This window comes from Eriocheir sinensis, chromosome 8, assembly GCF_024679095.1.
Source record: "Eriocheir sinensis breed Jianghai 21 chromosome 8, ASM2467909v1, whole genome shotgun sequence".
In the NCBI taxonomy this organism is placed as follows: Eukaryota; Metazoa; Arthropoda; class Malacostraca; order Decapoda; family Varunidae; genus Eriocheir; species Eriocheir sinensis.
Genome location: NC_066516.1, coordinates 14,795,911 through 14,820,874, shown reverse-complemented (window position 1 = coordinate 14,820,874; position 24,964 = coordinate 14,795,911). Strand labels below are relative to the sequence as shown.

General features: G+C 41.5%; 1 protein-coding gene across 4 annotated transcripts in view; it reads right to left on the bottom strand.

The window, feature by feature from the left end:
* The window catches only part of LOC126995592 (uncharacterized), an 86,927-nt gene that overhangs the window by 28,969 nt on the left and 32,994 nt on the right, over positions 1 to 24,964 (bottom strand). For 3 of the 4 annotated variants that reach the window (XM_050855276.1, XM_050855278.1, XM_050855279.1), the window contains exons 4-10: positions 13,144 to 13,196; positions 10,784 to 10,816; positions 4,584 to 4,740; positions 3,069 to 3,203; positions 2,408 to 2,554; positions 1,214 to 1,282; positions 145 to 327 (exon numbers count right to left, since the gene is read on the bottom strand). In XM_050855276.1, coding sequence (XP_050711233.1) covers positions 145 to 327; positions 1,214 to 1,282; positions 2,408 to 2,554; positions 3,069 to 3,203; positions 4,584 to 4,740; positions 10,784 to 10,816; positions 13,144 to 13,196 — 777 coding nt within the window. The remainder of the gene's footprint in view (positions 1 to 144; positions 328 to 1,213; positions 1,283 to 2,407; positions 2,555 to 3,068; positions 3,204 to 4,583; positions 4,741 to 10,783; positions 10,817 to 13,143; positions 13,197 to 24,964) is intronic. The other variant, XM_050855277.1, reaches the window with a different exon arrangement.

Here is a 24,964-nt window from a genome sequence, read left to right as displayed (position 1 = left end):
TCAGCCTAAGAATGCTTTGGGGGAATGAGCAATTAAATAATTCTCTACCCATCTTACAAGGTATCATTACTGTGACTGAATCCTTTCCGCCATCTGTACAAGAGTGACACACACACACACACACACACACATACACACACACACCTTCTCTACCCTCTTGAGCCACTCCGTCATCAGCTTGGAGTAGGTCTGGGTGAGGTGGAGATCACGTTCATTTTTGCTGGCATGTTTCTTCTTGAAGTACTCCATGAGTCTCCGCTTGAAGCCCGCGTATTGCCTCTTGTTGGCCATGTAAACCTCTGTGTCGGTGGGTTGGTGGTACAGTGGCTGCGGAGAGATCACCAGGGTCAGTTTGAGGGATGTAGTACAGCATTTTCTTGTTATCTTCTATTATTTTATTTATTAGAATTTTGTTATGTGTTGTCATTGTTATTAGTAACCTAAGTAGGTGACACTAAAGATACTCTTGTTGACGTTGACGTTGACGTTGATGAGGTTTCAGGCCCTGCTCCGCCGCTGATGCAGCGTTCTACGAGGGCCGTCAACAATTACAATGTTAGCCTCAATAATAATCTTCAATGCACTCATTCTCAAACATCGTAGTGAGTGAGTGAGTGTCTTAATTGCTTTCACGAACAATATCACAGGAGACATGCACTACAATGTCATTTAGTTGCATATTCACCACTACTCACTCTACTTCCAGTGCACAGTGAGTGCTTTGCAAAGCCCTTCCTTTTCCTACAAGCAAAGTGTTCTCTTACTATTACTGCCATATCTCTTTCAGCCTTTTTATCATCAAACTCCCTATTTATCCTGGCCTTGCTATCATACACCATGCTCTCCCAGCCCATAATCTACCTTACCATCCTTATTCAACAAGTATCATACCAACGTTAGGCTCAATTATAACTATTGCGCTTGAGTAAAAGTAAATTTCGATACCATTAGTATAAGAAAGGAGAACTTTAGAAAAAGTACAAACATTAGTCTACTGCACTTTAATCAAAGGAAAAGTGCTTGTTAATTTAAGCATTAGATACATTTACACAGAATGTTTAACATTCTGATATATGAAGTCTGATTTATCTACCATGGTCCAGTGTCCTACCACAGCCTAGCCCATCAATCCTCTCCTAAAAGCCTGCCTAAACTTATCCTAAGCTGAGCTCCATCAAGCACCAAACATTAAGCACAGAGCCACCACACTCACCAAGACGCTGGGCACGTCGGTGGGCGGCATGAGCTTGTCCAAAACGTTGTGAGACTCTTCCGCTTTTTTCTGAAAGGTTAGGCAACAATTACAAAATGCTGCCCTCACAATCATTGTAATTATAATCATCATCCTAAAATCTGTTTCCTGAATATGAATATATATTAAGAACAGCATTTGGTGACAAATAAAAATGCCATCACCAGTTTCGCATTAGTTATCATTCATCTTTCCAATACAAGTACCAAATGGGGATGTTTTAAAGCCTTAAGAACAATGTATAAAATACAGGGATGCATAACACGATAACTGGAAAAAGGTTTAGGTTGTAGATGTATAAAAGTGCATGAAGTGCTAAGAATATTGATGATGCCTATGATAAGATCATTGTAGAGTATACAGCCATGGTATGATTAATAATTATAATCCACTTGTAAATAACATATATAATAGTCAGAAGAAAGAGTGCAAAGAGTAGAAAAGAAAAGCCTATCTTTAGTTTCAGTTGCCATGCCCAAGTTGCATGGAACACAGATATGAGTTCATGATCTTATTTTGGTGCTAGAAAACTGAGGCAGTGGAATTCCCGGCCCTAACCTGTGTACTGTAGGAATAGGAGATGATGCCTTTCCTGTTGATACTTTGTGAGGCTATCTGAGGAGGGTGACAATAACAGGAGACTGGTCACACACACACACACACACACACACACACACACACACACACACACACACACACACACACACACACACACAACTCTCCCTATACTTTTCCTGCTCTTCTTTTTTCTTTCTCTCTTACATACTTTCTTTCTTTTTGACTTGTCCATCATTTCTAAGCACACCCTTCCCATTGCTCCTCTTCTTCTTGTTTCCTTTGTTCTTTTCTTTCTGCTTTACTTGTCCTAAACTTCCATAAACACCCTCCTCATAATCCTCCCTTTCTCACCCTCTCAACCTTATCATGTTCTTGTAGTCCTCTCTTCCTTTCCCACTAAGTTCTCTTTCTAGTGCTTCTTTCTATTTATTCTTTTTCTTCTTTACTCATCCTCCACTTCCCTACGCAACCTCCCAAGTCACTCCCCTATCTCATCCTCTCCCATTGACCCTCTTCTTTCTTTTTTACTCATTCTCCACTTCCATACACAGCCTACTCGCTATCCCCTTTCCCTCCTCCTCCTTCTCTCCCCCTTACCCTGTTCTCGGCATAGATGATCTGCGCTATGCTGTGATGCCGCGGTTCCTTGGTGTCCTCCTCCTCTGCCTTGGCCCCGTCCCCCTTCTGCGCCGCCACCTCCAGCTCTCCCTCCTTCTTTCGAAGCTTGGCAATACTCGACTCAGCCTGCAGCAAGGGGTGGCATGGGTTACGTGGTGGTCAATCAGTTCCTCATTTCCATTCCCTATTTGTTATTAACTACAGTGTCAATTCTTGTTTATGTGGTTATACAAGATTATCATTATTTAACATTATTTTCAACTACAGCAGATCCTCTACTTGACGTGAGATAGGTACAGTACCAAAGAAATTCTAGCAAAAATGGAGATGTTATTTCAATGAGATTATTGATTTGGGACTGCTGAGACTATTATTTGTTGTGCGTGTGAAGAAGTCAGGTCAAAGGTGCATCATGAGGGAATCCTATAATAGAAATGTTCTGATTGGAGGGTCTGTTTATTTGTTTTAACTCTACAGAAGCTTTATTCTCTTTGACATATACTAAAGATCTCCCTGGCCTATTTGTAGGTAACTATTCATCATCATTATTTAAAATCATATTCAACTACTCTACTGAAGTTTATCCTCTAATTCTCCTTAGTCTATTACTAGATGTTTGGCCTTGCCCTGCCCTGCTCACCTTGGCAATCTCCCTGTCCACCTGCTCTATGTGCTTGAGGAGATCGTCTTTGGTGGAGCGGAGGGGTGACTCATCCCGGGGGTCGTTGGGCATGGTGGGGGAGATGGCCTCCACCTGCGGCGTGTACGTGGACTCCTGCGGAAACAAGAGGATGTCAATAGTTGTGGATTATGGCAGAAGAGAAAAAGAATGACAAGGAGAATAAGACAATCAAACCATCACCAGCTAAATAATGACTCCTGTAGGTAGAGACTTGTGAGTGGAAATGGCACAAGATAAGATGAGGAGTGAAGTGGACATGGATGAAAGTTAACAGGAGGATGAGAGGGAAAATGGGATGGTCGTAAAATCACATCCTACATGACAGCTTCTACAGGAATGAAAGGGTGAGAGAGGACAGAGTCAAGTGTGATGGAGGAAGGATGAGAGGAAGAAAGGGAGACAAAATATCACCAGCAATACACTTCCTTGACCCTAACACTAATTTCTTTCATCAATATAAAACTAAGATATAATATTCCTGTAAAACAACTGAATGACTAGGCTGATTGATATAAACTTATTAGTCGTGAGATATATATTTTTCCCCTCTATGTACATTTCCTCTGTTTTAACTTTCGTTTTTAGCCTTTCATTTCTCAAGTATATACACAAACATACATGCTTTTCAAACTGGATGATACGTTTGCTGACCGACTAAAAATGTATATATTCTGTGTAACCCGATATCTAAGGTCATATATTACTTTCCAAACAACGACTAATACATAATGCGATCAGGGGATTACTATTAAAAACAAAAGCATTAGCAGGGATTAGACACGGGCTCTCTCTCGCCCCCTAATTACAACACACATTTTCAACATTTTCATGAGAGCATTAACACTTCAAAACACTTCCCAACTGTAGTCATCACTCAATGATAACATGTCGCATCCTACTTCCACAAAAAAAATTGTTTGAGCCAAGGATCTGCACCAGCGGCAACAGCATTAACGCGGCGCACGTCAAGGGGCGGCTGTGTGAAAGCCTCCGGAATAAAGGTGAGTGTTTCTTTGATGGGGGTTTACGCTGGTTGGACCGAAGCTTATTTAACCGTGAAACTAATCTCCTGTTTCGAGTTTAATCCGAGATGTTTCACTATTATTTTTTATTTTATACTTCTGATGATTGCTAATGTATAGATAAATTGTGAAGATGGAACCATATGACTACAGAACTAGGTAAGATGTAAATACACACAAACACAAACACACACACACACACACACACACACACACACACACACACACACACTTATCACAACCATCTTCTAACCACACAGCCACACCCATCCACCTACCCACACCCATACCCATCCTCTCACCACACAGCCTCCCACACAACCACACCCACACCCACCATCACCACAACCATCCCCTCACCACCATCACCCTCACCACCCAGCCACACACACACATATACAATCACCACAACCATCCTCACCACCACGACCACACAGCCCCCCACACACACCCTGTTGCCGTGGTTGTTGTCGGAGGTGTCTATGACAAGGGGGACGTCTGGCTTGGGGGTGAGTTTGATGCGCTTGCTGGAGTCCATCGTGGTGCTGACAGCCAGGGAGTTACTTGGCACCAGTGGCATCATGTCCGTCCGACTCGACGCGTAAGGCCTGCATGGGGCGGCAGCGGAGGAGAGGGAGAGAAAAGAAGAGTTGGTTAGTGTGTGTTGGGCGATCCTCCTGCTCCTTCTTGCTCTCTTAATAGTAGCGTACATTAAAACCTCATGCAGTGACGCTTTTCGCTTCTACACATTCCTTATTATGGGGTGTATGAAAGATGGAGAAGGAAAGGGAAGATAGATGGTTGTCGGAGGAAAAGGGGGAGATGTAGATGGTAGGTTTTGTGTTCCTGCTACGTAGAATGGTATGTATCTAACCTCATGCAGCAACATAATTCATTTCTACTAGTTCTTTATGGGGTGTGTGGAAGATGGAGAAGGAAAGGGGGAGAGATTGATGGTTGTGTTTCCCTAGCCTACTACAGGAAGACGGTAGAGCGAATATGTACTCATGCCTTCACTTGTTCGACCCAGAAATTTACTCTACTCTTACTCGTCATGGGTGTTAAGGATGAGTAAAAATATCTCAAAATATGTCCCTGATGCTTATGACACTTACTCCTCCTTCTCCTTTAATGCCTTTGCAGTGTCAATTTCATTACTGTTTTTTCTTTTTTTCCCTGATTATCTATAGCTCAACAACCACTTCCAGCTACATACAGAGGCAAAGAGCTCTAAATTACAAGGAAAAGTTCATGAAGGAAATAACAATGGTTGCATTTTTCTATTTCTCTCGACTGGTGACCCTGAACGTCTTAACACTGGAATGATTTATTATCGCTTGGCCGAGTCTACAGCTAACGAAGAAAAATTTGACAAGCTAAACTCCGAGGCCTTTGTGAGGGAGATGAGGCTGTGAGTGGGCGAGTGTGCGAGCAAGTAGGAAAAGTGAGTGCAAGTGCAAGTGTGTACTATTCATCCTGAGATGCATGTAAACACTGCAGACATATCTCCTCCTCCTCCTCCTCCTCCTCCTCCTCCAGGGACCTCTTCATCTGATATGCAACACAACCTACATTTCCTCCTCCTCCTCCTCTTCAAAATCTCCTCCACCATCACCACCACTACCACCACCTCCACCTCCTCTTCCTCCTCCTCCTCCTCCTGTCAGCTGCAGGGCACAAACAAACAAACATCCAAACAACTTTTCTGCAGCGCTGGAAAGCAGACAAAACTAACACAACACACGTCACCACAACACAACAGAAATTACTAAACAAATATAGTGTATCTAGAACCCAAGTGAAGAGGGAAACTTACGCATAATTAAGCCAATGGAATGAATATGTCTGCTCGGTTACATGCCCACAATGACTATCCTCTTATTGATCTCTTATCCTTTTATCCCCAGAAAAAAATAAGAGAATGGAACTATAAAATTAATAAACTTCCTAATGATAAAAATACATAAATACATGAACGGCTGTTGCTAATACTCAATCATTTTGTTATAGAAATGATCCCTCTTCTTAGTGATTATAAATTATCAAGGGCAATCATAAAAAACACAGGTATTACCAACAGATGAAAACTGACTAATTATGGAAGCTAGTAATGGTTGAGGCTTCAATGTAATATTAAGTTTATAAATACGTAGTTGATAAAACACCAACTGATGGGGACTTTTAGAGCTCCTAGATAGAGGGCAGAACTTGCACTTATCGGTTCCTCTGTCTAAGGCCTGTTTTCTTAACCCGGTAGCAGCGACGTGCTAAATTTGTGGCTTCACCGTGTAGCAGCGACGGGCCAAATTTGTGCCATGATATTTAACCCCCAAAATAGATGATACATAATCTGATCACAAATGCTTTGATATATATTATGAAATGGTTTGCGTGAAGGGTGATTTTTTCTCATTTTTCTTGCTTGGAGGGACCATTAAGAAACGTGATCCCTGCTGCTACCGGGCGGCTCACACACCCAAATTTGATAAGGCTTTCATGGTGGTTGTGGGTAGCACTTCCATGGGTAGTTTTATGAGTCTAGTGAGAGTTTGACAAGACTTCTGCTGCATGAATGTGAAAAGGCACTCATGAAAATCCAACTCTAAGTAGCCTTTGGAAATATCTGTTGTGAGAGCCCAAAGCATCTCAGAATACAGGCAACCCACATTTGATACAGCTTTCATAGAGGTTGTGGATAGTATGTCCATGGGCAGTTTTATGAGCCTAGTGAAAGTTTGACAAGGCTTCTGCACCATGAATATGATTAACCCGGTAGCAGCAGGGATCATGTTTCTTAATGGTCCCTCTAAGCGAGAAAAATGAGAAAAAATCACCCCTCACACAAACCATTTCATAATATATATCAAAGGATTTGTGATCAGATCATGTATCATCTATTTTGGGGGGTTTATATCATGGCACAAATTTGGCCCGTCGCTGCTACACGGTAAAGCCACACATTTGGCCCGTCGCTACTACCGGGTTAAACACTCAAGAGAACCTGACACTCATGAGAGCCGAAAGCATTTGAGAATACAAGCCTTTGAGTTGATTTGCTTGCCTTGAGACAGAGGAATTGGATTACAGTGCTGCCCCCTAGATATTCAGCAGCATGGAAGGTCCCCCTATTGCATATATCAATTCTAACACCTTATCAACCAGAGGACACCAGTAAGGACAGTAAAGACACTACTACATGGGGCTTGCTTTCTCTCAAGTCCGACACACACTTAAGTATTATCACAAACTACTACAGAAGTGGAGGAGCAGATCATGGCACAATAAGTGAGACTATCTGTTAAAAAAAAAAAAAAAAAAAAGTGTTGGGTCCCATGATTTAGGAACAGTGGGAGGGAGGGAGGGAAGGAGAAAGGGAGGGAGGGAAGGAAGGAAGGAAGGAGAGAGGGAAGGGAGGGAGGGAGGAAGGGAGGAGGGAAGAAAGGAAGGAGGGAGGGAGAGCTGTAGTGTTAGGATGAAGGAGGGGCAGAATGGAGGATGGGAGAATACTAAAGAGAGAAGGAAGAGCATGAGAGGCGGTGAAAGCAACAAGGATACATAAATAAAATAAATGGATGGAAATGAAGGAGGAGGGAAAAGTAAGGTGAAGGAGAGAGAGAGAAGCAAGGGGAGAGGTAGGAAAAGATTGAGACAAGACAAGGGAAGGAGAGGACATGAAAAAAAGAAAAGAAAAACGAACAAGGAACAGAAAAGGAGAAAATAAGGCATAAAGGGAAAGGAGAGAGGAAGAAGGAAGGGATGAAGAGGACAAAGCAAAACAAGGGAGGCAAAGAAAAGAAAAAGATGAAAGTAATGAGAAGGAAGAGAAAAACCAGGATGGAGAGAGAAGGGAGTAAAGGGGAAGAGGAGAGGAACAAGGAGAAAGGAGGAAGTAAGGAGGCAGAGAAAGACATAAAAAGGAAAGAAGACAGGAACAGGGAAGGGGACAAAGACATGAGAACGAAGGAAAAAGTTGAAAGCAATGAGAAAAAAATATATGAGGAAGGAGAGAAAAGGAGAAAGGATGGAAAGAGAACGAAAAGACATGAGGAGCAAAGCATAAGATATTGAAAGAAAAGAGAAAAAAATGAGGAAGAAAAGAAAAGGAGGGAGGAGTAAGAGGAAAGAAGGAAAGAGAGAAACAAGAGAATAGGATATAACAAGACATATGAAAGAAATTAGAAAGATAAAAATAATATGAGGAAGAAGGAAAGAAATGGAGGAAGAGGAAGGAAGGAAAGAAAGAAAGAAGAGGTCATAGTAAGGTGAGAAAAATGAGAAGAGAAAAGGAGGGAGAAGTAAAGAGAGGGAGAGGAACACAAGGCCTAACAGAATTCTCTAAAGAAATAATAAAACAAAGGCCTTAGGAGAGATTGTGTACAGGAAATGGACCTTGTGTGTGTGTGTGTGTGTGTGTGTGTGTGTGTGTGTGTGTGTGTGTGTGTGTGTGTGTGTGTGTGTGTGTGTGTGTGTGTGTGTGTGTGTGTGAAAAGCGGCTTGGCAGGGGAAGGCAGAGCAAAAATGACAGCAACAAGGCGTCTGCGGGGAGGAGGAGGAGGAGGAGGAGGAGGAGGAGGAGGAGGAGGAGGAGGAGGAGGGCTTTATGGAGTCTGCAAAAAGGAGGGAAGAGCTTTTAATGGGTTTCAGAAGAGGATAAGTATGAGGAGGAAAGGAGAGGGTGGAGGAGAGGAATTTTGAGGGGAATCTGATAAAGAGGAGGAGAGAGACTTTTAGGTAAATCAAGGGGAAGAGGAGGAGGAGGAGGAGGAAGAGGAAGAGGAGGAGGAAGAGGACAGCTGCTTTTAAAGAGTACAGAGAGGTTGGGTTGAATAGAAAGAGGAGGAGGAATAGGAAGAACAGGAGGAGGAGGGGGAAAATGAGATGAACTTTAGTCCAGTTAATAATTCAGAAAAAAAAGTATATTCCCAAAAAAGTAACCGAACATGAACCTCCATTTGTGTTTCCATGTTAACAGAGGAGGAGGAGGAGGAGGAGGAAGGAGAGATGAAAGGAGAGGAGATAAAAGGATTGAGGGAGAAGGGAGGGGAATAGAGGAGGAAGAAAAGAGCGGAAAGCAGAGAAATGCAAAGAACAAGAGGAAGTAAGAAAAGACACTAAAGATAATGATAGGAAAGGGGAAAGAGAGGGAGGAAAGTGTAGATAGATAGCCAATGAGAGTAATGGAAAGAGGAGGAGCAAGAGAAATAAGAAATCAGTAAAAGGGAACAAAATAGGGTGAGGGGAGTGGAACAAGGAAGGGAGAGTAAGGAGAATGAGATGGAGAGGAGTAACAGGAAGGGAAGGGAAGGGGAGCAGGATGGAAATAAGGAACCAGAAGGATGGCGATAAGAGAATAGATGAATGAGGTAAAACAATAAAGAGGAGAAAGGAAAGGGATATCAAATACGAAAGGAGAAAAATAAAAAGGAGAAAATAAATGCAAAGTGGAAAAAGGAATGGAAGGGATATTTGGGAGAAGGAGGGAGGGAGAGAAAATGATGATAGGAGTGTCTTGAAGTGGGATAGGGATTAGAAGAAAGGGAGGGAGGAGGGAGGGAGGGAGAAGGATGATAGAGGGAGAGGAGTGTCTTGAAGTGGGATAGGGATTAGAAGAAAAGGAGGGAGGAGGGAGGGAGGGAGAAGGATGATAGAGGGAGAGGAGTGTCTTGAAGTGGGATAGGGATTAGAAGAAAGGGAGGGAGGGAGGGAAAATGATGATAGGAGTGTCTTGAAGTGGGATAGGGATTAGAAGAAAGGGAGGGAGGAGGGAGGGAGGGAGAAGGATGATAGAGGGAGAGGATTGTCTTGAAGTGGGGTAGGGATTAGAAGAAAGGGAGGGAGGGAGAAGGATGATGGAGAGGTCGTTGGGTAAGGGGTTAAAAATGAATCTACAAGTTACTGAATGTGACGTTATGAGACCGTTTTGGGGCAGCAGCGGCTCATGAAAAAAAGTAGTAACATCATGAAAAAAAAAAAAAAAAAGTGGTGGCGAAATCATTTCCCTATAAATTTAATCCTCAGTTGCGAGAGAATAAGGAAGAGAAGACAGAAGTAGAAAGAAACAAGAATTTAGTACACAGTAATAAAAAATAACAATAATAATAATAATAATAATAATCATAATAATAATAATAATAATAAGTAGTAGTAGTAGTAGTAGTAGTAGTAGTAGTAGTAGTAAGAGCAGCACCAGTAATAGTAATAATATATGGGTCTTAGGAGTAGTAGCAGCAATACTATTTTTTTTTATTAGTAGTATAACACCAACAAATAATAATAATAAACAATAGTAGTAGTAGTAGTAGTAGTAGTAGTAGGAATATAATTAGTAGTAGAAATATTGAAGTAATGAGTAGTAGTAGTAATAAAAGTAGTTTAACATCAATAATAATAATAATAATAATAATAATAATAATAATAATAATAATAATAATAATAATAACAGTAGTAGTAGGAGCAGAATCAGTAGTAGAAATAATATTGAAGTCACAGGAATAGTAGTAGTAATAGTATCAGTGGTGGTAGTAGTAGTAGTAGTATCAGTATCAGAAGTAGCAATAGTGGTAGTAGTTATAGAGTAGAAACAGTATACCAGTAACATTAACACTAGAGCAACACCTCCAGCGAATCAAGTCAAGTCGTTTAGCCACATACCATAAGATATCTGCCCCCGCGCGCGAGTAGGGCCTGCGGGAGGGAGGGGGGCGTTAGCGCGGACACACACACGCACACATACCTTGCCAAGCGTTCCCATTGACCAAAAACACACGTTATACAAAGGGGGTGGGGGTGGGAGGGGAGATGGGGGGATGGGAGGAAATGGAGGGAGGGTGGGTGAGGGACAGCATGAGGAGTGGGGAAGAGAGGGAGAGGAAGGTTGTGTGTGCAGGTAAATGGACAGGTAGGTTGATGGGTAAGGCTTTTAAAGGGGTGATGAGTGGATAGATGTTGAAGGGTATGTGTGTATGTTTAGGTGGATGGATGTGGGTATGAAGGGGTGCTAAGTTGTGAGATGGAGTGGGTGGATGAAGGAATGGGATGTTATGTTAAGAAGGAAAGGGTGATAAGAGAGTGGATAGAGGTGGATGGACAGGTGGATGGGATGTGAAGGGGTGGTAAGAGAGTGGATAGAAGTTGCAGATAGTATGTGGATAGATGGGTTGAAGTGGATATTGACGTGGTACGATTTAGAAGGGGTGGTGAGATAAGGAAAGATGTGGAGGAGGTGTGACTGTGTGGGTATGGTGGGGATGTGGATGAATGGAAGGGTACTGATGTGGTGGGGGTGTTGCTGAGGGGGGGGGAGGCTGTCAATGGATGTCAAGGGGTAATGGAGCAAGGTAGATAACGAGGGGGGCGATGTATGAGTTGAAGGTAGGAAAGTAAGGGGTGAGGTTGGGGGGTTGAGGGAAGGATAGAGGTGGAGGGCAGCGTTGCCAAACTGTCGTACTCTGAACATTGCATTTATCATTTTTAGGCTCTAAGACTGCTGCAACCACACAAACAACGATAGAATATTAAATTTAGCGTTAAAACTGTTATTTATTGATGATTTTTGTGTTTTTTGCTATAGTTATCGCTCAGAAAATACGACAATGCAATGCGATGAGTACGATAATTTGGCAACGCTGGTGGAGGGAGCTACTGAGGGTGGGGAAGGGGGGTAAGGAGGGAGAAGCCGAGGTGGGGCCCGGACTGCCGCCTTGGTTGTCCCACCCACCCCATTACCTCAGCCTGACTCACTGACTAACTGACTCATTGAATTACTGACTGACTCACTGAGGCTCACTTCACTGACTCACTACAAGATTGCAAGGCTGAATACTGACTTACTAACTGGCTAATCAATTAAACTCATCAAAAGACTGACTGACTTGCTGACTGACTAAATGATTGACTCACTGATTGATTTTATTGATTAATTTACGAACATAACAATATAAATGTCAATAACAATAACTCAACTAATATAAAGGGACTGGGACATACAATAATGGAAGCATCAATAATAATAATAATAATAATAATAATAATAATAATAATAATAATAATAATAATAATAATAATAATGATAATGTGCATTTTTAATAATATTCACCTAATAACAATGTGCAGGACAATTATGTTATGAATAATCAATAAATATACTTTTTTTCAGTCAATTAAAAATACTTTGCAGGTAGGTAATTATCATTTTTTGTTATGTCACAATTAACAAAATTATCTATTCTTTATCTGGGAATGAAAATGAAATGTATTATTTTGTGTGGTGTATGTGTGTGTGTGGGTGTGATGTGGTGTGGTGTGGTATGGTGTGGTACGGTATGGTATGGTGTGGTGTGGTGTGGAGCAGTGTGGTGTGGTGTGTGTGGTGTGGTGTGGTGTGGTGTGGTGTGTGTGGTGTGGTGTGATGTGGTGTGGTGTGCGGTGTAGTGTAGTGTGGTGTGGTGTGGTGTGGTGTGTGAAAACAACACCTACGTACACAACCTATACACCTAAACCAGCTTCATTACCTGTCCCACTGATTTAAGCAAGGTAGGTGGGTAGGTAGGTGGGTAGGTCATGGTGGTGGTGGTGGTGGTGAAAAGCGGGCTGTGTTGACAATGGTTGGGGGTGGTGGTGGTGGTGGTGGTGGAAGGGGGGGGGGGGGGGGGGATAAAGAGTTGTGGTGGTGATGGTAGAAAATGGTGACGATAGAGGGTTGTGGTGGTGAAAAGGTTGTGGTAATGATGGTCGTGGTTGATGGTCGACTCAAGAACTTGATTTGGGGAATTTAAAAAAATGGGGAGGGGTTGGGGGGGGGGGGATTTTTGTGTAGATGGTAGAAAATGGTGATGATAAAGGGAAATTGTGTTCATGGTGGTGGTGGTGGTGGTAAGAAAAGGTTGTGGTAATAATGGTCTTGGTTGAAGTACTTGCTATAACCTACAGTAAGTGGCAACCTTTTTATTTTGACGCCCCGACCTGCAGAGGGGGTGACCCGATCTGACCTAGCTTGACCCTGCCGTACTCACCCATAAGGTCCCATGATGGTGGGCCGTCGGGGCAGCATCACCGGGCGGTCCGACTGCAAGGGGAAGGGAAAAACAAGTGGTTAGGTTAGGTTAGGTTACGTTAGACCTTACTGTATGAAGGAGAGATGATATGGACTGGGGTTGTTGTTCTTCGTAGTAGTGATAAGTAAGTAAGTAGTAGTAGTAATAGTAGTAGCAGTACAAGAAGTAGTAGTATAACAATAAGATGAAGAAGTAGTAGAACAACAAAAACAACAAAAATAACCCACATCACACTTAGACATGAAAAAACAACTAAATAACACTGAATACATCGACCAAGTTATGAGGTTGGGAAAATTACGATATGGGGGAAGACTGACTGAAGAGGAAGAGAGAGAGGAAGAGGAGGAGAGAAAAAAGGAGTTATATGGCTGCAAGATGTATGGGAAAAGGATGCTGGAGGAAAAAGGGGTGAAAGAGGAAGGTCATGTTAAGTGTTGCATGGGGTGACGTGGGGTGGGGTGGGGTTATCGATGCAAATAGGGTTGGGGAGATGCTACCAAGAGGAGTGATGGGGTTGGGAATGGGTTATAGCTTACAGGTTATTGTTTTACTACCACTAATAAAAGGGGAGGAGAGAGAGGAAAAGAGGGAGAGTTAGATAGAGATGTAGAGAGGGAAGGAGGAGCAGTAGATGAAAAGGAAGATGAAGAAAAGAGGAATGAGAGAAGGGAAAGTTAGTTGGGGTGAAGTGATAAAGGGAGGAAAGGAAGAGAAAAGGGAGAGCTTGCTGTGGTGTGTAGTAAGGAGGGAGGAAAGGGAGAGAAGAGAGAAAGCTTGCTGGGGTGTGTAGTGAAGGAGGGAAGAAAGAGAACTGGGGTGTAGTGATAGAGGGAACAAGAGGGGAGAGAGGAGAGGGGATGGGGAGAAGGAGGGAGAGAGGAGAGGGGTTCGTGAGAGGGTATACATCTTGAGAGGGGTTTCTAGGAGTGGGTTGAGGTGGAGTGTAAGGAGTGGTGGGGAGGGCTGCGCGGGGTGGAAGTCGGTTTGGAGGTGATGAGGGGAGAGAGAAGGGGAGGGACAAGAGGAGGGAGGGGGTAGGCGAAGGGGGAGAAGGGTGGGTGGGGATGGAAGTGGAGACAAGAGGGGGAGAGAGGGTGGGGGGTACAGATGAGGGGGGAGAGCACTTACCCACTCTTGAAAAAGTTTAAGTGAGTCTCAGGAGTGTTGGAGGAGGAGGAAACATGGAAGGACAGGCACCAGAGAGGAAGAGGAGGTGGATGTCTGCTTTAGTGATTTAATACATTAGTCTTCAGGTATATCAGTGACCTGCAGAACACACCAATTAAAGTACAGGCTGTTACGTGAGCTCAAGAACGTTCCATACCCTTCGACAAACTCTTGAGGTGATTGACAAGCGTGAGAGAAGATGATAGGGAAGATGACAAAGAAAAAGATGAAGAAAAAGAAAAAGATGAAGAGGAGGAGGAAGAAGGAAAAGATGAAGAGGAGGAGGAAGAAGGAAAAGATGAAGAGGAGGAGGAAGAAGGAAAAGAAGAGGAAGATGATGAGGGAGAAGATGGTGATGATGAAGATAGGGAAGACAAAAACGACGATGAAGATGAAAAAGAAGGAAGAAGAAAAAGGAAAAGAAGCTATAAGGCTGTATCAGTAACAAAATTCACAAGCTTTAAAAATGCCATCTTCTTTCACCAAGGTAGTAATAATAATATACTTTCCTTTAATATATACTGTCCTGACTAATGTGGTCATTCACGCTCCTAGATTTTATGGGGACTGTTCTTCTTTATACTTCTTCCAAGAGTTTATCCCTAAAGGCATTCCACGTGTTGTGAATAAGTGATTTATACTCGTTGGTCCCAAGCTACAGGAGGAGGAGGAGGAGTAAGGGGGAGAAAGAGGGCGGGTAATTCTAAGAAACAAATGAAGACAAACTGGGAAAAAAGTGTGAGAATGATTCAGTCTACCTTGAATTGAAATGAGAGAGAGAGAGAGAGAGAGAGAGAGAGAGAGAGAGAGAGAGAGAGAGAGAGAGAGAGAGAGAGAGAGAGAGAGAGAGAGAGAGAGAGAGAGAGAGAGAGAGAGAGAGAGAGAGAGGCCACACAATAATACACTTGTTTACTTTATGGGTATGTGAATGGATATGAGGGAATAAAAGGGGGGAGAGGAAAGAGATGAAGAACGAGAGCCATTGAGAGGAGGAAGAGAGGGGAGGAAAGAGGAGAGGAAGAAAGAGGAGGAGGAGGAGGAGGAGGAGGGAGAGGGAGAGAGGAGGTAGGGAGAGACGAGGCACAAAGTTATGAGGGTAAATAAAGATCTAAGTCTAAACAAAACAATACTCGTATATAAATGAGAAAAAAAAGGGGGGGGAGGAGGAGGAGGTATGGAGATTAGGAATATGGGCAAAGGTAATGGTAGGCCTCTTAGAAGGGTGAATGGCTGTCTTTGTTGTCTCTCTCTCTCTCTCTCTCTCTCAAGATGATTATTATGACTAAGAGAAAATACTAAATAAATAAATGAAATAAACTTCTCTTCCTATAATCCCAGACCTCCCCCCCTCCTCCTCCTCCTCCTCCTCCTCCTCCTCCTTTCCTGCCCTATCCCCATACTGACCCAGCACTTAACATTCCTCCTCCTCCTCTTCCTCCTCCTCTTGCAGCCCCTCTAAATATGGGCTGAGTAAACTTCAAATACTTTTTTCACTGATATAAATGGTCTAATTGCTCGTGTGTGTGTGTGTGTGTGTGTGTGTGTGTGTGTGTGTGTGTGTGTGTGTGTGTGTGTGTGTGTGTGTTACGTGCCCCCCTCCCCTCACCTACACACTCCTCACCTGAATTCACAATCACGCACACATTCCCCCCCATCCCCTTCCTGTGTGTGTGTGTGTGTGTGTGTGTGAATTCACACACACACACACACACACACACACACACACACACCATCCACCTTACATATTCCTCCTCCTCCTCCTCCTCCTTCCTTCTCCTCCTCCTCCATCATCAATCCTTGCAACCATATAAGCGTCCTCCCTACCTCCAACCCTCCTTCCTCCCTCTTCCCCCTCCTTCCTTCGTTTCCTCCCTCCTTCCCTCACGCCCTTGCCTTCTGTGATCGAGTACTAAAAAAAAAGAAAAAAAATATGGAAGGTGTCGAAGGTAAGTGACCATGCAATACACAACCATTACCTACCTACCTACCTACCTACCTACCTACCTACCTACCTCCTCCTCCCGTTTCCCTCATTTGGGGCACCACTGACAATGACCGAGTACGGCATTCTCTCTCTCTCTCTCTCTCTCTCTCTCTCTCTCTCTCTCTCTCTCTCTCTCTCTGCACACACACCCATTTCCGCTTCAGAGCACAAAAAAATAATAATAACAAAGAAAAAGAAAGTGTCGGGAATTAATGCCACGCAGGAGTTAATTCATATATTCCTTGTTTTTTTCCTTCCTCAGGATCTTCCTTCTGATATTAAAAGCACGCACGCACGGACGGACGGACACACACACACACACACACACACACACACACACACACACACACACACACACACACAAAGAAAAAAAATAAACATGCCTTCCATTTTTTTTTACATCTCTCGTGCGGCTTCCTGTTATTTTTTTTCCTTTTTTTATTTCATCTTCCTCTCTACGTTTATAAATTTCTGCCGTGATAAAACTGCTTAAAATTCAGTGTCAATACAAATTATACATAAAAAAAAGCATATTAACATCACTTCTATTAATTTTTCCTTTTGCTTCGTCCGTTAACACAACAAAGAAAATAAAATAAAATAAGAAACGAAGCGAAGATAAATATAAAAATAAACTCCTCCTTGAATAGCAAGAACCAATACCAAAAAGAGGAAGCCAAACCCTTCACACACACACACACACACACACACACACACACACACACACACACACACAAAGGAAAGTGAGGCTGTGGTTGTCAAGGGATATTATAGTGTGACACCAAGATTTCACTACTACTACTACTACTACTACTACTACTACTACTATTACTACTACAACTACTACTACTATTACTACTACTGCCCTACAACTACTACTATTCCAGCTATTCCCAGTGTGTGTGTGTGTGTGTGTGTGTGTGTGTGTGTGTGTGTGTGTGTGTGTGTGTGTGTGTGCGAAAATATGCAGCAGAGACTGTAAGCTTCCCTTGCGTGTCTGGACGAGGAGGAGGAGGAGGAGGAGGAGCAGGAGGAAGAGGAGGAAGAGGAGGAGGAGGAAGAGGAGGAGGAGGAAGCGGAGGGAGGTCGTTACGAAAGAGGGAAGGAAAGAATACAAGAGAGGAAGACGGGGTGTGGGGAGGATGAAAGAGAAGGAAGGGGAAGGCGAGGAAGAAAGAGAGGGAGGAGAGGAAGGGGAGAGCCGAGAAAAGAAGAGGGGAGAAAAGGAGGGCAGAGAAGAAAGAAGGGAGAGAGGGAAGGAAGGAGAGGGAGAGAAAGGAAAAAATAGGATTAAGGGAAGGAATGAGGGGAGAAGAGGAGGAGAGGGAAGAGAAGGAGATAAGAGAGAAGAAAGGAAGAGGGGAGAAAGGAAGGGAGAGAGGGAAAGGAGGAGGAAAAATAGGATAAAAAGAGAAGGAAAGAGGGGAGGAGGAGGAAGAGGAGGAGGAGAGGGAAGAGAAGGATCAGAGAGAAGAAAGGAAGGGGGAGAGGGAAAGGAGGAAAAATAGGATAAAAAGAGAAGGAAAGAGGGGAGAGGAGGAGGAGGAATGCTGATGATGATGGAGGAGGAGGAGGAGAAGTCTGGCTATGTTTATCCTCCTCCTCCTCCTCCTCCTCCTCTTCCATAGCAACGAGACGGGAACGTGAGGGGTCAAGATCGTCGCTGTTGTTGTTGTTGTTGTTGCGTCGCTCACATGGCAATGACGAAAGAAAAATATACAAAAAAATAGGAAAAAAAAAAGAATTCCACAGTGACTTGAAATTCTCTCTCTCTCTCTCTCTCTCTCTCTGTAGGACGTTAATCACAGCAGCATAGCTAACTTTTTTTTCCTTTACTTTCCTTCCTTTTTTTCCTTTGACAGTCGAGTAAATTAGCTGCGCAGAGAGAGAGAGAGAGAGAGAGAGAGAGAGAGAGAGAGAGAGAGAGAGAGAGAGAGAGTGTGTGTGTTGGCAGTTGTTTGTGATATCAGCGTAATCTAAATTAGTTCTTTTTTACCTTCTTTGTTTGTTTTTATCTCCACTTCCGAAACAGGGCGAGACAAACAGTGAATAAACAAGAGTTGTATGAGAAGATAAATAATGATGATAATGAAGGAATGCTGAGAAAGGGAGAAAAATTGTAGTAGTAGTAGTAGTAGTAGTAGTAGTAGTGGCGGTGGTGATGGTGGTGGTAATAGTAGTAGTAGTAGTAGTAGTAGTAGTAGTAGTAGTAGTAGTAGTAGTAGTAGTAGAAGAAAAAAGAAGTAGTAGTAGTAATTGTTGATCTTGTAGTTAAAGCAGTGAAAGAAGAAGAAGAAGAAGAAGAAGAAGGAAAAGAAGTAAGAGAAGAAGAAAGACGAATAAACATAATAGTAATGATAATAACTTCAACAACGAAATTTTAACACAAGACAATGGACTAAATAAAATAAAAATGAAAGAAACGAGAAGAAAAAATAAACATACCCAAACACAACACTAACGAAACTTTTACACAAGAAACAGAATAAAAAATAAAAAAATAAATAAAAGGAACGAAAGGAAAGAAAAATATGACATACAAAAGCCCAAACGTCTAAAAATAATCTGGGATCCTTCTGGCCAGGTAAGCTGCAGTATTTACCTGTCCTAAGCCTCGCCTCCACCTGTCATTAGCAATCTTCTTATACGCCTTTTGTCTTTTTTTAGTTCACGGCGGCAGAAATTCTCCTCTTATCCTCCCTCCCTTTTTTTTTTCCCCTCCATTTGGCCCGTCCTTATAATTAGCGTCAATTCCACTGGTTTATATATTTCTTCCTTGTATTACTTTGCATTTGTCTAAGTTCTTTCCTTTTTTTTTTTTACAAGAAAGGAGACGGCTCAAGGGCACAACAAAGGAAACAATAATAAAAGAAAGCCTGCTATTCGCTGCTCCTGTTAATTTTCCCTATTTTTTTATTTCGTTGAATCAGTCTTTATAATTTCCATCCATTTAATTAATTTTTTCTTCCATTATTAGCTTCCAGTCATCTATTTTTCCTGTTTTTTTATTATTTCCTCACACATTATTCGACACTACTCTTTTTTTTCTTTCTTATTCCTCCTTTTTTCTCCGTCTGTAATTATCATCAATTCCACTATTCATTTTCTTCCATTATTTTTTCAGTCATCCATTTTTCCTGTTTCTATTTTATTTTTCACTTTTTTTTTCTTCTCATCCCTCCTTTTTTTTTCCCGTCTATAATTATCATCCATTCAAATGGTATATATATTTCTCTGCCTTATTATTTTGCATGTCAACATTTTTTCCTGTTCTTTTTTTCTCTGGTAACAATTTCTCCACTTTTTTTTTTTCGTATTTCGTTAAACTGGTCTTTATAAATAATTACCATTCATTAACATAATTTTGTTGGTAATTATATGCATTCATTTTTATTTTTCCACAATATTTATTTTTATTGCTTTTACAATTTTTCCTTATTTTTTCATTCATTTTCAGTATTAATATTTTTACCATTTTCTTTTGTTTTAAGGTGGCTGTGTTTAAAATCCCTATACATTCATTTTGTTCTTTATTTTTAGGCTTATTTTTCTCTTCAAATTCATGAATATATAAATTTTCTGCTAATGCCCAATTTTCCACACTGAATGGGTGTATACATAATCATCATTCATTATACTATTATTTTTTCTAACTTATTTTTCTCCACTTCTATATTTCCTCTTATTCTATCAATAGTTTACATTTTCCTTTCTTTCCTCATTCAACTTGTCTTTAAAAATAGTCAGCAATCTATTTTCATCATTTTTAATTTTTTGATAATTATTTACAATTTTTTTTTTTTTGGTTCAAGGTTTCAGACAATTTCCTCTCATGCATAATAACATTCTCCCTTTTTCCTACCCTTTATAAATACAATCTCATACATATTAATATTTTCCCATTTTTCCTAGTCTATATGATCACTTCTTTTTTTACTTTTTTATTATCTTTTTTTTTCAGGAATGTTTTTTTTGTTACAAGATTCCAAAAATGTTCCTCTCATACATACTAATAGTTCCCCTTTCTAATGATACTCCCCCATTCTTCCAGCAATTATAATCATCACTTTTTTTTTTTTTTTTACTTTTGGATCTTTTTTTATAGAAGTTTTTTTTTTAGGTTCAAGGTTCCAAAAGTGTTCCTATCATGCATAAATATAGTCCCTCTTTTCTTAATATTCCCCTATTCTTCCAGCCTTTATAATTACCACCATTCATTCATTCATTCATTCATTCATTCATTCATTAATCTGATATTTTTTCCCCTCTTATTTTTTTTTAGGTTCAAGGTTCCAAAAATGTACCTTTCACACATAATAATAACCTCCCTTTTCTTAATATTCCCCCATTCTTTCAGCCTTTATAATCATCATCATCCATCCATATATTCATTAATTTTTTTTTCCACCAGTATTTTTAACCAGGTTCAAGGTTCCAAAAATGTTCCTCTCACACATAATAATAATCTCCCTTTTCTTAATAATATTCCCCCATTCTCCCAGCCTTTATAATCACCACCGTCACTATTCATTCATTAACCTGCCATTTTTTCCACCCTTATTTTTCACACAGGTAGGGGGGAGGAGGGGGAGCAGCTTCATTATCACCTGTCATTCCTCTTATTGCTCGGCGTGTTTTCTCCGCCTGTTATTCTTCCTGGATTTTACCTTTACTTTAAGCCTCATTTTTCGCGTCACTATTATTGTTATCTTTACATATTATTATTTTCCCGGGGGTGTTTTCTCATAATACTCGTGGGAAACTGGGTAAACAGAGAGGAAGGAGAGATGGGAAGGATGGAAGGGATAGTAGATAGGTAAGTATGTAGGAGGGAAGGTAAGTAAGGTAGGTAAGTAGGTAGGTATGAATGTGTGAATGGGCAGAAAGATAGATATAAGGTATGAGATAGGAAGAAAAGGAAGGGAAGGGAATGGAAGGGATGGGATAAGAAGGGAAGGAAAGGGAAGGAAGGCAGGAAGGAATGAATAAAGGAAGTTAGAAAGGGAGAAGAGAAGGTGGGATAGGTAGATAGGTAAGCTGGGTTTCAATGAGGTGGAAATTTAAAAAGAAAGGGTAAAAAGCATATAAGGAGAGAAGAAATGGGGGAAAAGAGAAGACAAAGTCCCCAATACTACTACTACTACTACTATTTTTTTTTTTTTTTTTTTTTTTTTTTTTTTTACGTGTTAGCCTGCGCCGGTAGGCTTTCTTCAAGGGCCTGGTGGTCGGATCAAGCCCGTCATGGCGGTCAATTTTTATAGTGGCGCCATTTATTCTTGGCTCATGCTGCCACCCGGAACTCATTCTTGATTCACTTGGACGGTTTCCTCTAAAGTCCGGGTTGATGGGTGGTCTTCAGGACAGCATGTGGGTAGTCTTAGGCCACTCGGCGGTGACTGAAAAATCCCAGGTGGTAGCGTGCGGATTCGAACCCGTGTCGTCCAGCACGCGGTGAATGCAGGGCCCGCACGCTAACCACTCAGCCACCGCCTATTACCAAGTCAACAAGTCATCCATAACCAACCTTACCAAGAGAACGAGTAAGCAAACGGAAAATTAATTAGGAGTCGCATTACGGTGTGTGTGTGTGTGTGTGTGTGTGTGTGTGTGCAGCCTTGACCCTTCTGATCGCGTTTCTCGCCAAATAAATTCGTGTGATGAAATTTATAGCGAGCAAACGGACGACGGGCAGAAAGTTAATGCTAATGGTGGTGGTAGTGGTGGTAGTAGTAGTAGTAGTAGTAGTAGTAGTAGTAGTAGTAGTAGTAGTAGTGGCAAAAGGAGTAGCATCAGTAAAAACAGCATACGCAAAAAAAAAAAATTATTGTTCATTAATAGATTCAAACCATCACACACACACACACACACACACACACACACACATACACACGCACACAAGCACGTCTTTCTCTTCTACTATTAACTCGACGAGAAACCGTGTGTGTGTGTATGCGAAGGTGAATGATGACGACACTGAATAATGATGTGCAACGAACCAAGAGTTTTTTGTCGCGTTGGGAGAAAGAACAAGGCGAGAAAATACCGTAGACTTTACACCTCTCGAAAAATCCCTAGCAGACAAAGATTCTATAGCAGAGGTTCTTATTATCGCCTCTATAGTCTACTTAGGTTTACCAGTGTTTAATAATTGAAAGGAAATTTTATGCAAGGGGGCCCGTGGAGAGGACTCATTTCTAGGGGTCTTGGTAATATAAAATGCCACTGAAAACAGACAAATAGCAACAGTGTTTAATAGTCTAAGTAAATTGTGTATATAGAGAAATAAAGACGGGATATAAACTAACAGTGGAGAATCGTAGCAGCATATTCGATTCATTTTCTCTGTAGGTAAGCGTGGTACTGAATAGTGTGCGCGAAGATGGTGTAAATAAAAATAACCAGAAAATAAGCCAACAGTGGATGATATAAATCGCATATCCTATTCCTTTTCTCTCTCTCTCCTACATTCTACACCCGGAAAAATAATAATTAAACAGGGAAACAGCGGAGAGACAAGCAGGTGGAAACTATCGCGCACTGCAGCAATAGGAGGAGGAGGAGGAAGAGCAGGACAAACACACTACTACCATTTTCAAGAGCTGGCTGAAGCACTAGATCCGCCGCTGCAGGTAACGGGCAAACACCGGGACAGGTAAACAAGACAGACAGACGGGGTGAGGGTGTAAACAGACTGCCAGGTGGACAAGGGACTGGAGGAGGGAAACAGCTAGTGAGGCGAGAAATACTGGATTGGATGAAAAAGACATGAAGGTAAAGATAAAAGTAACACTGGGATAAGTAAACAAGACCAACAGACTGGATGAGGGTGTAAACAGACTGCCAGGTGGACAAGGGACTACAGGAGGGAAACAGTGACAAGTGACAGCAAACAAAGAGTGGATTAAAAGCGAATTGTGAAGGTAAATGTAATGAAAAAGAGATAGAATTAAACTAGGGAAGAGGTGAACAAGAGATAACGAGGGTAAACAGGGAAAGATAAGAGACTGGAGGAGGGAAACAGCTGATGAAAGGCGGCATATAGTGGAATAGTGGTTGGGATAAATACGAAATGTGAAGGTAAATGAAATAAGGATAAAATTAACACTGAGCAAGAGGTAAACAAGAGATAACGAACGTAAACAGGGTAAGACAAGAGACTGGAAGAAGGAAACAGCTAGTGACAGTAAACAAAGGCTGAAGTTGGAAAAAAAAAAATAGGGAAAAATTGGGACTGAAAAAAAATAGGCATGTAAAATTACAGAGTAAACAAACAGGAAAAAAAAGTTATGACAAAAAAAAAGGACATGAGACAACCAGGAAAAAGCTGACGGAAAAAAAGCATGAGAAAATACAGATAGACTGGAGGAAGGAGGGAAAAAAAAAAGTTAGTAATGCATGTGAAAATAAACAGTAAACAAGACACATGGAGGAGAAAGTGATGTTACCAGATATAAAAAAATAATAAAAAGTTAAAAAGATAAAAAAAGAGAGAAGTCGGCCAACAGGACACCGACGCAAGTGTAGTGAATAACACAACAACATGAACAATAACAACAACACGCAGACAGGCGAGGCGAACAGCTGGGCGACAGACAGGTGTAAGTAGGACAGGTAAAGCAAGGAAGGAAGCAAGCCAGGTGTCCCTCAAGGCGCATATCCCTCCCCTGATGGCGTCTCTCCCTCGGGCACATACATTTCCAGCTCTCCTTCACCTGTCCAACACCTGTACGCATCACACTGAACATACTTTTTCCCTCAGGCATAGTACAAACCCAGTTCTTTACTTGTTCAAAACCTGTACACGTCATACTAAACATGCTTCCTCTGAGAACGCTGTGCAGTGGATGAAAACGAAATGCGAAGGAAGATAAATGAGGGAAGATAACAATTTGTGTGAGCATTTGGTAAGACACGGAGTATGCGACGGGCAGGGAAACAGCTGTAGGTATACTTATCACATTCAACATACTTTCCTCCGAGAACGTTGTGTAGTGGATGAGTAAGGATGAGGAGGAAGGTAAATGAAATGAGGGATGAAGAGGAAGGCAAATGAAATGAGGGATGAAGAGGAAGGTAAATGAGGAAGAGGTGGAAATGTTTGTGAGTAATCTGGTAAGCGAGAAACAGAGAAACAGGGAAACAGTAAGTAGGGAAATAAAAAAAAATAAAAATGTAGAATTAGAACAGATAAACAACAGTAAAGGCATGTATTGGAAGGAAGGAGGAAGAAAAAAGGAACGTAGATGGTAAGAGAATAGAGAGAGCTATCTGGTAAGCGAGAAACAGAGGCAGGGAAACAGTCAAGTAGGGAAATAAAAAGAAAAGAAAAACAATGTAGAAGTAGAACAGATAAACAACAACAGTAAAAGCATGTATTGGAAGGAAGGAGGAAGAAAAAAGGAACGTAGATGATCAGAGAATAGAGAGAGCTATCTGGTAAGCGAGAAACAGAGGCAGGGAAAGTCAAGTAGGGAAATAAAAAGAAAAGAAAAACAATGTAGAAGTAGAACAGATAAACAACAAGAATAAAAGCATGTATTGGAAGGAAGGAGGAAGAAAAAAGGAACGTAGATGATAAAGAGAATAGAGAGCAGGGCAAGGAAAACAATATGATGGAAGAGGGAC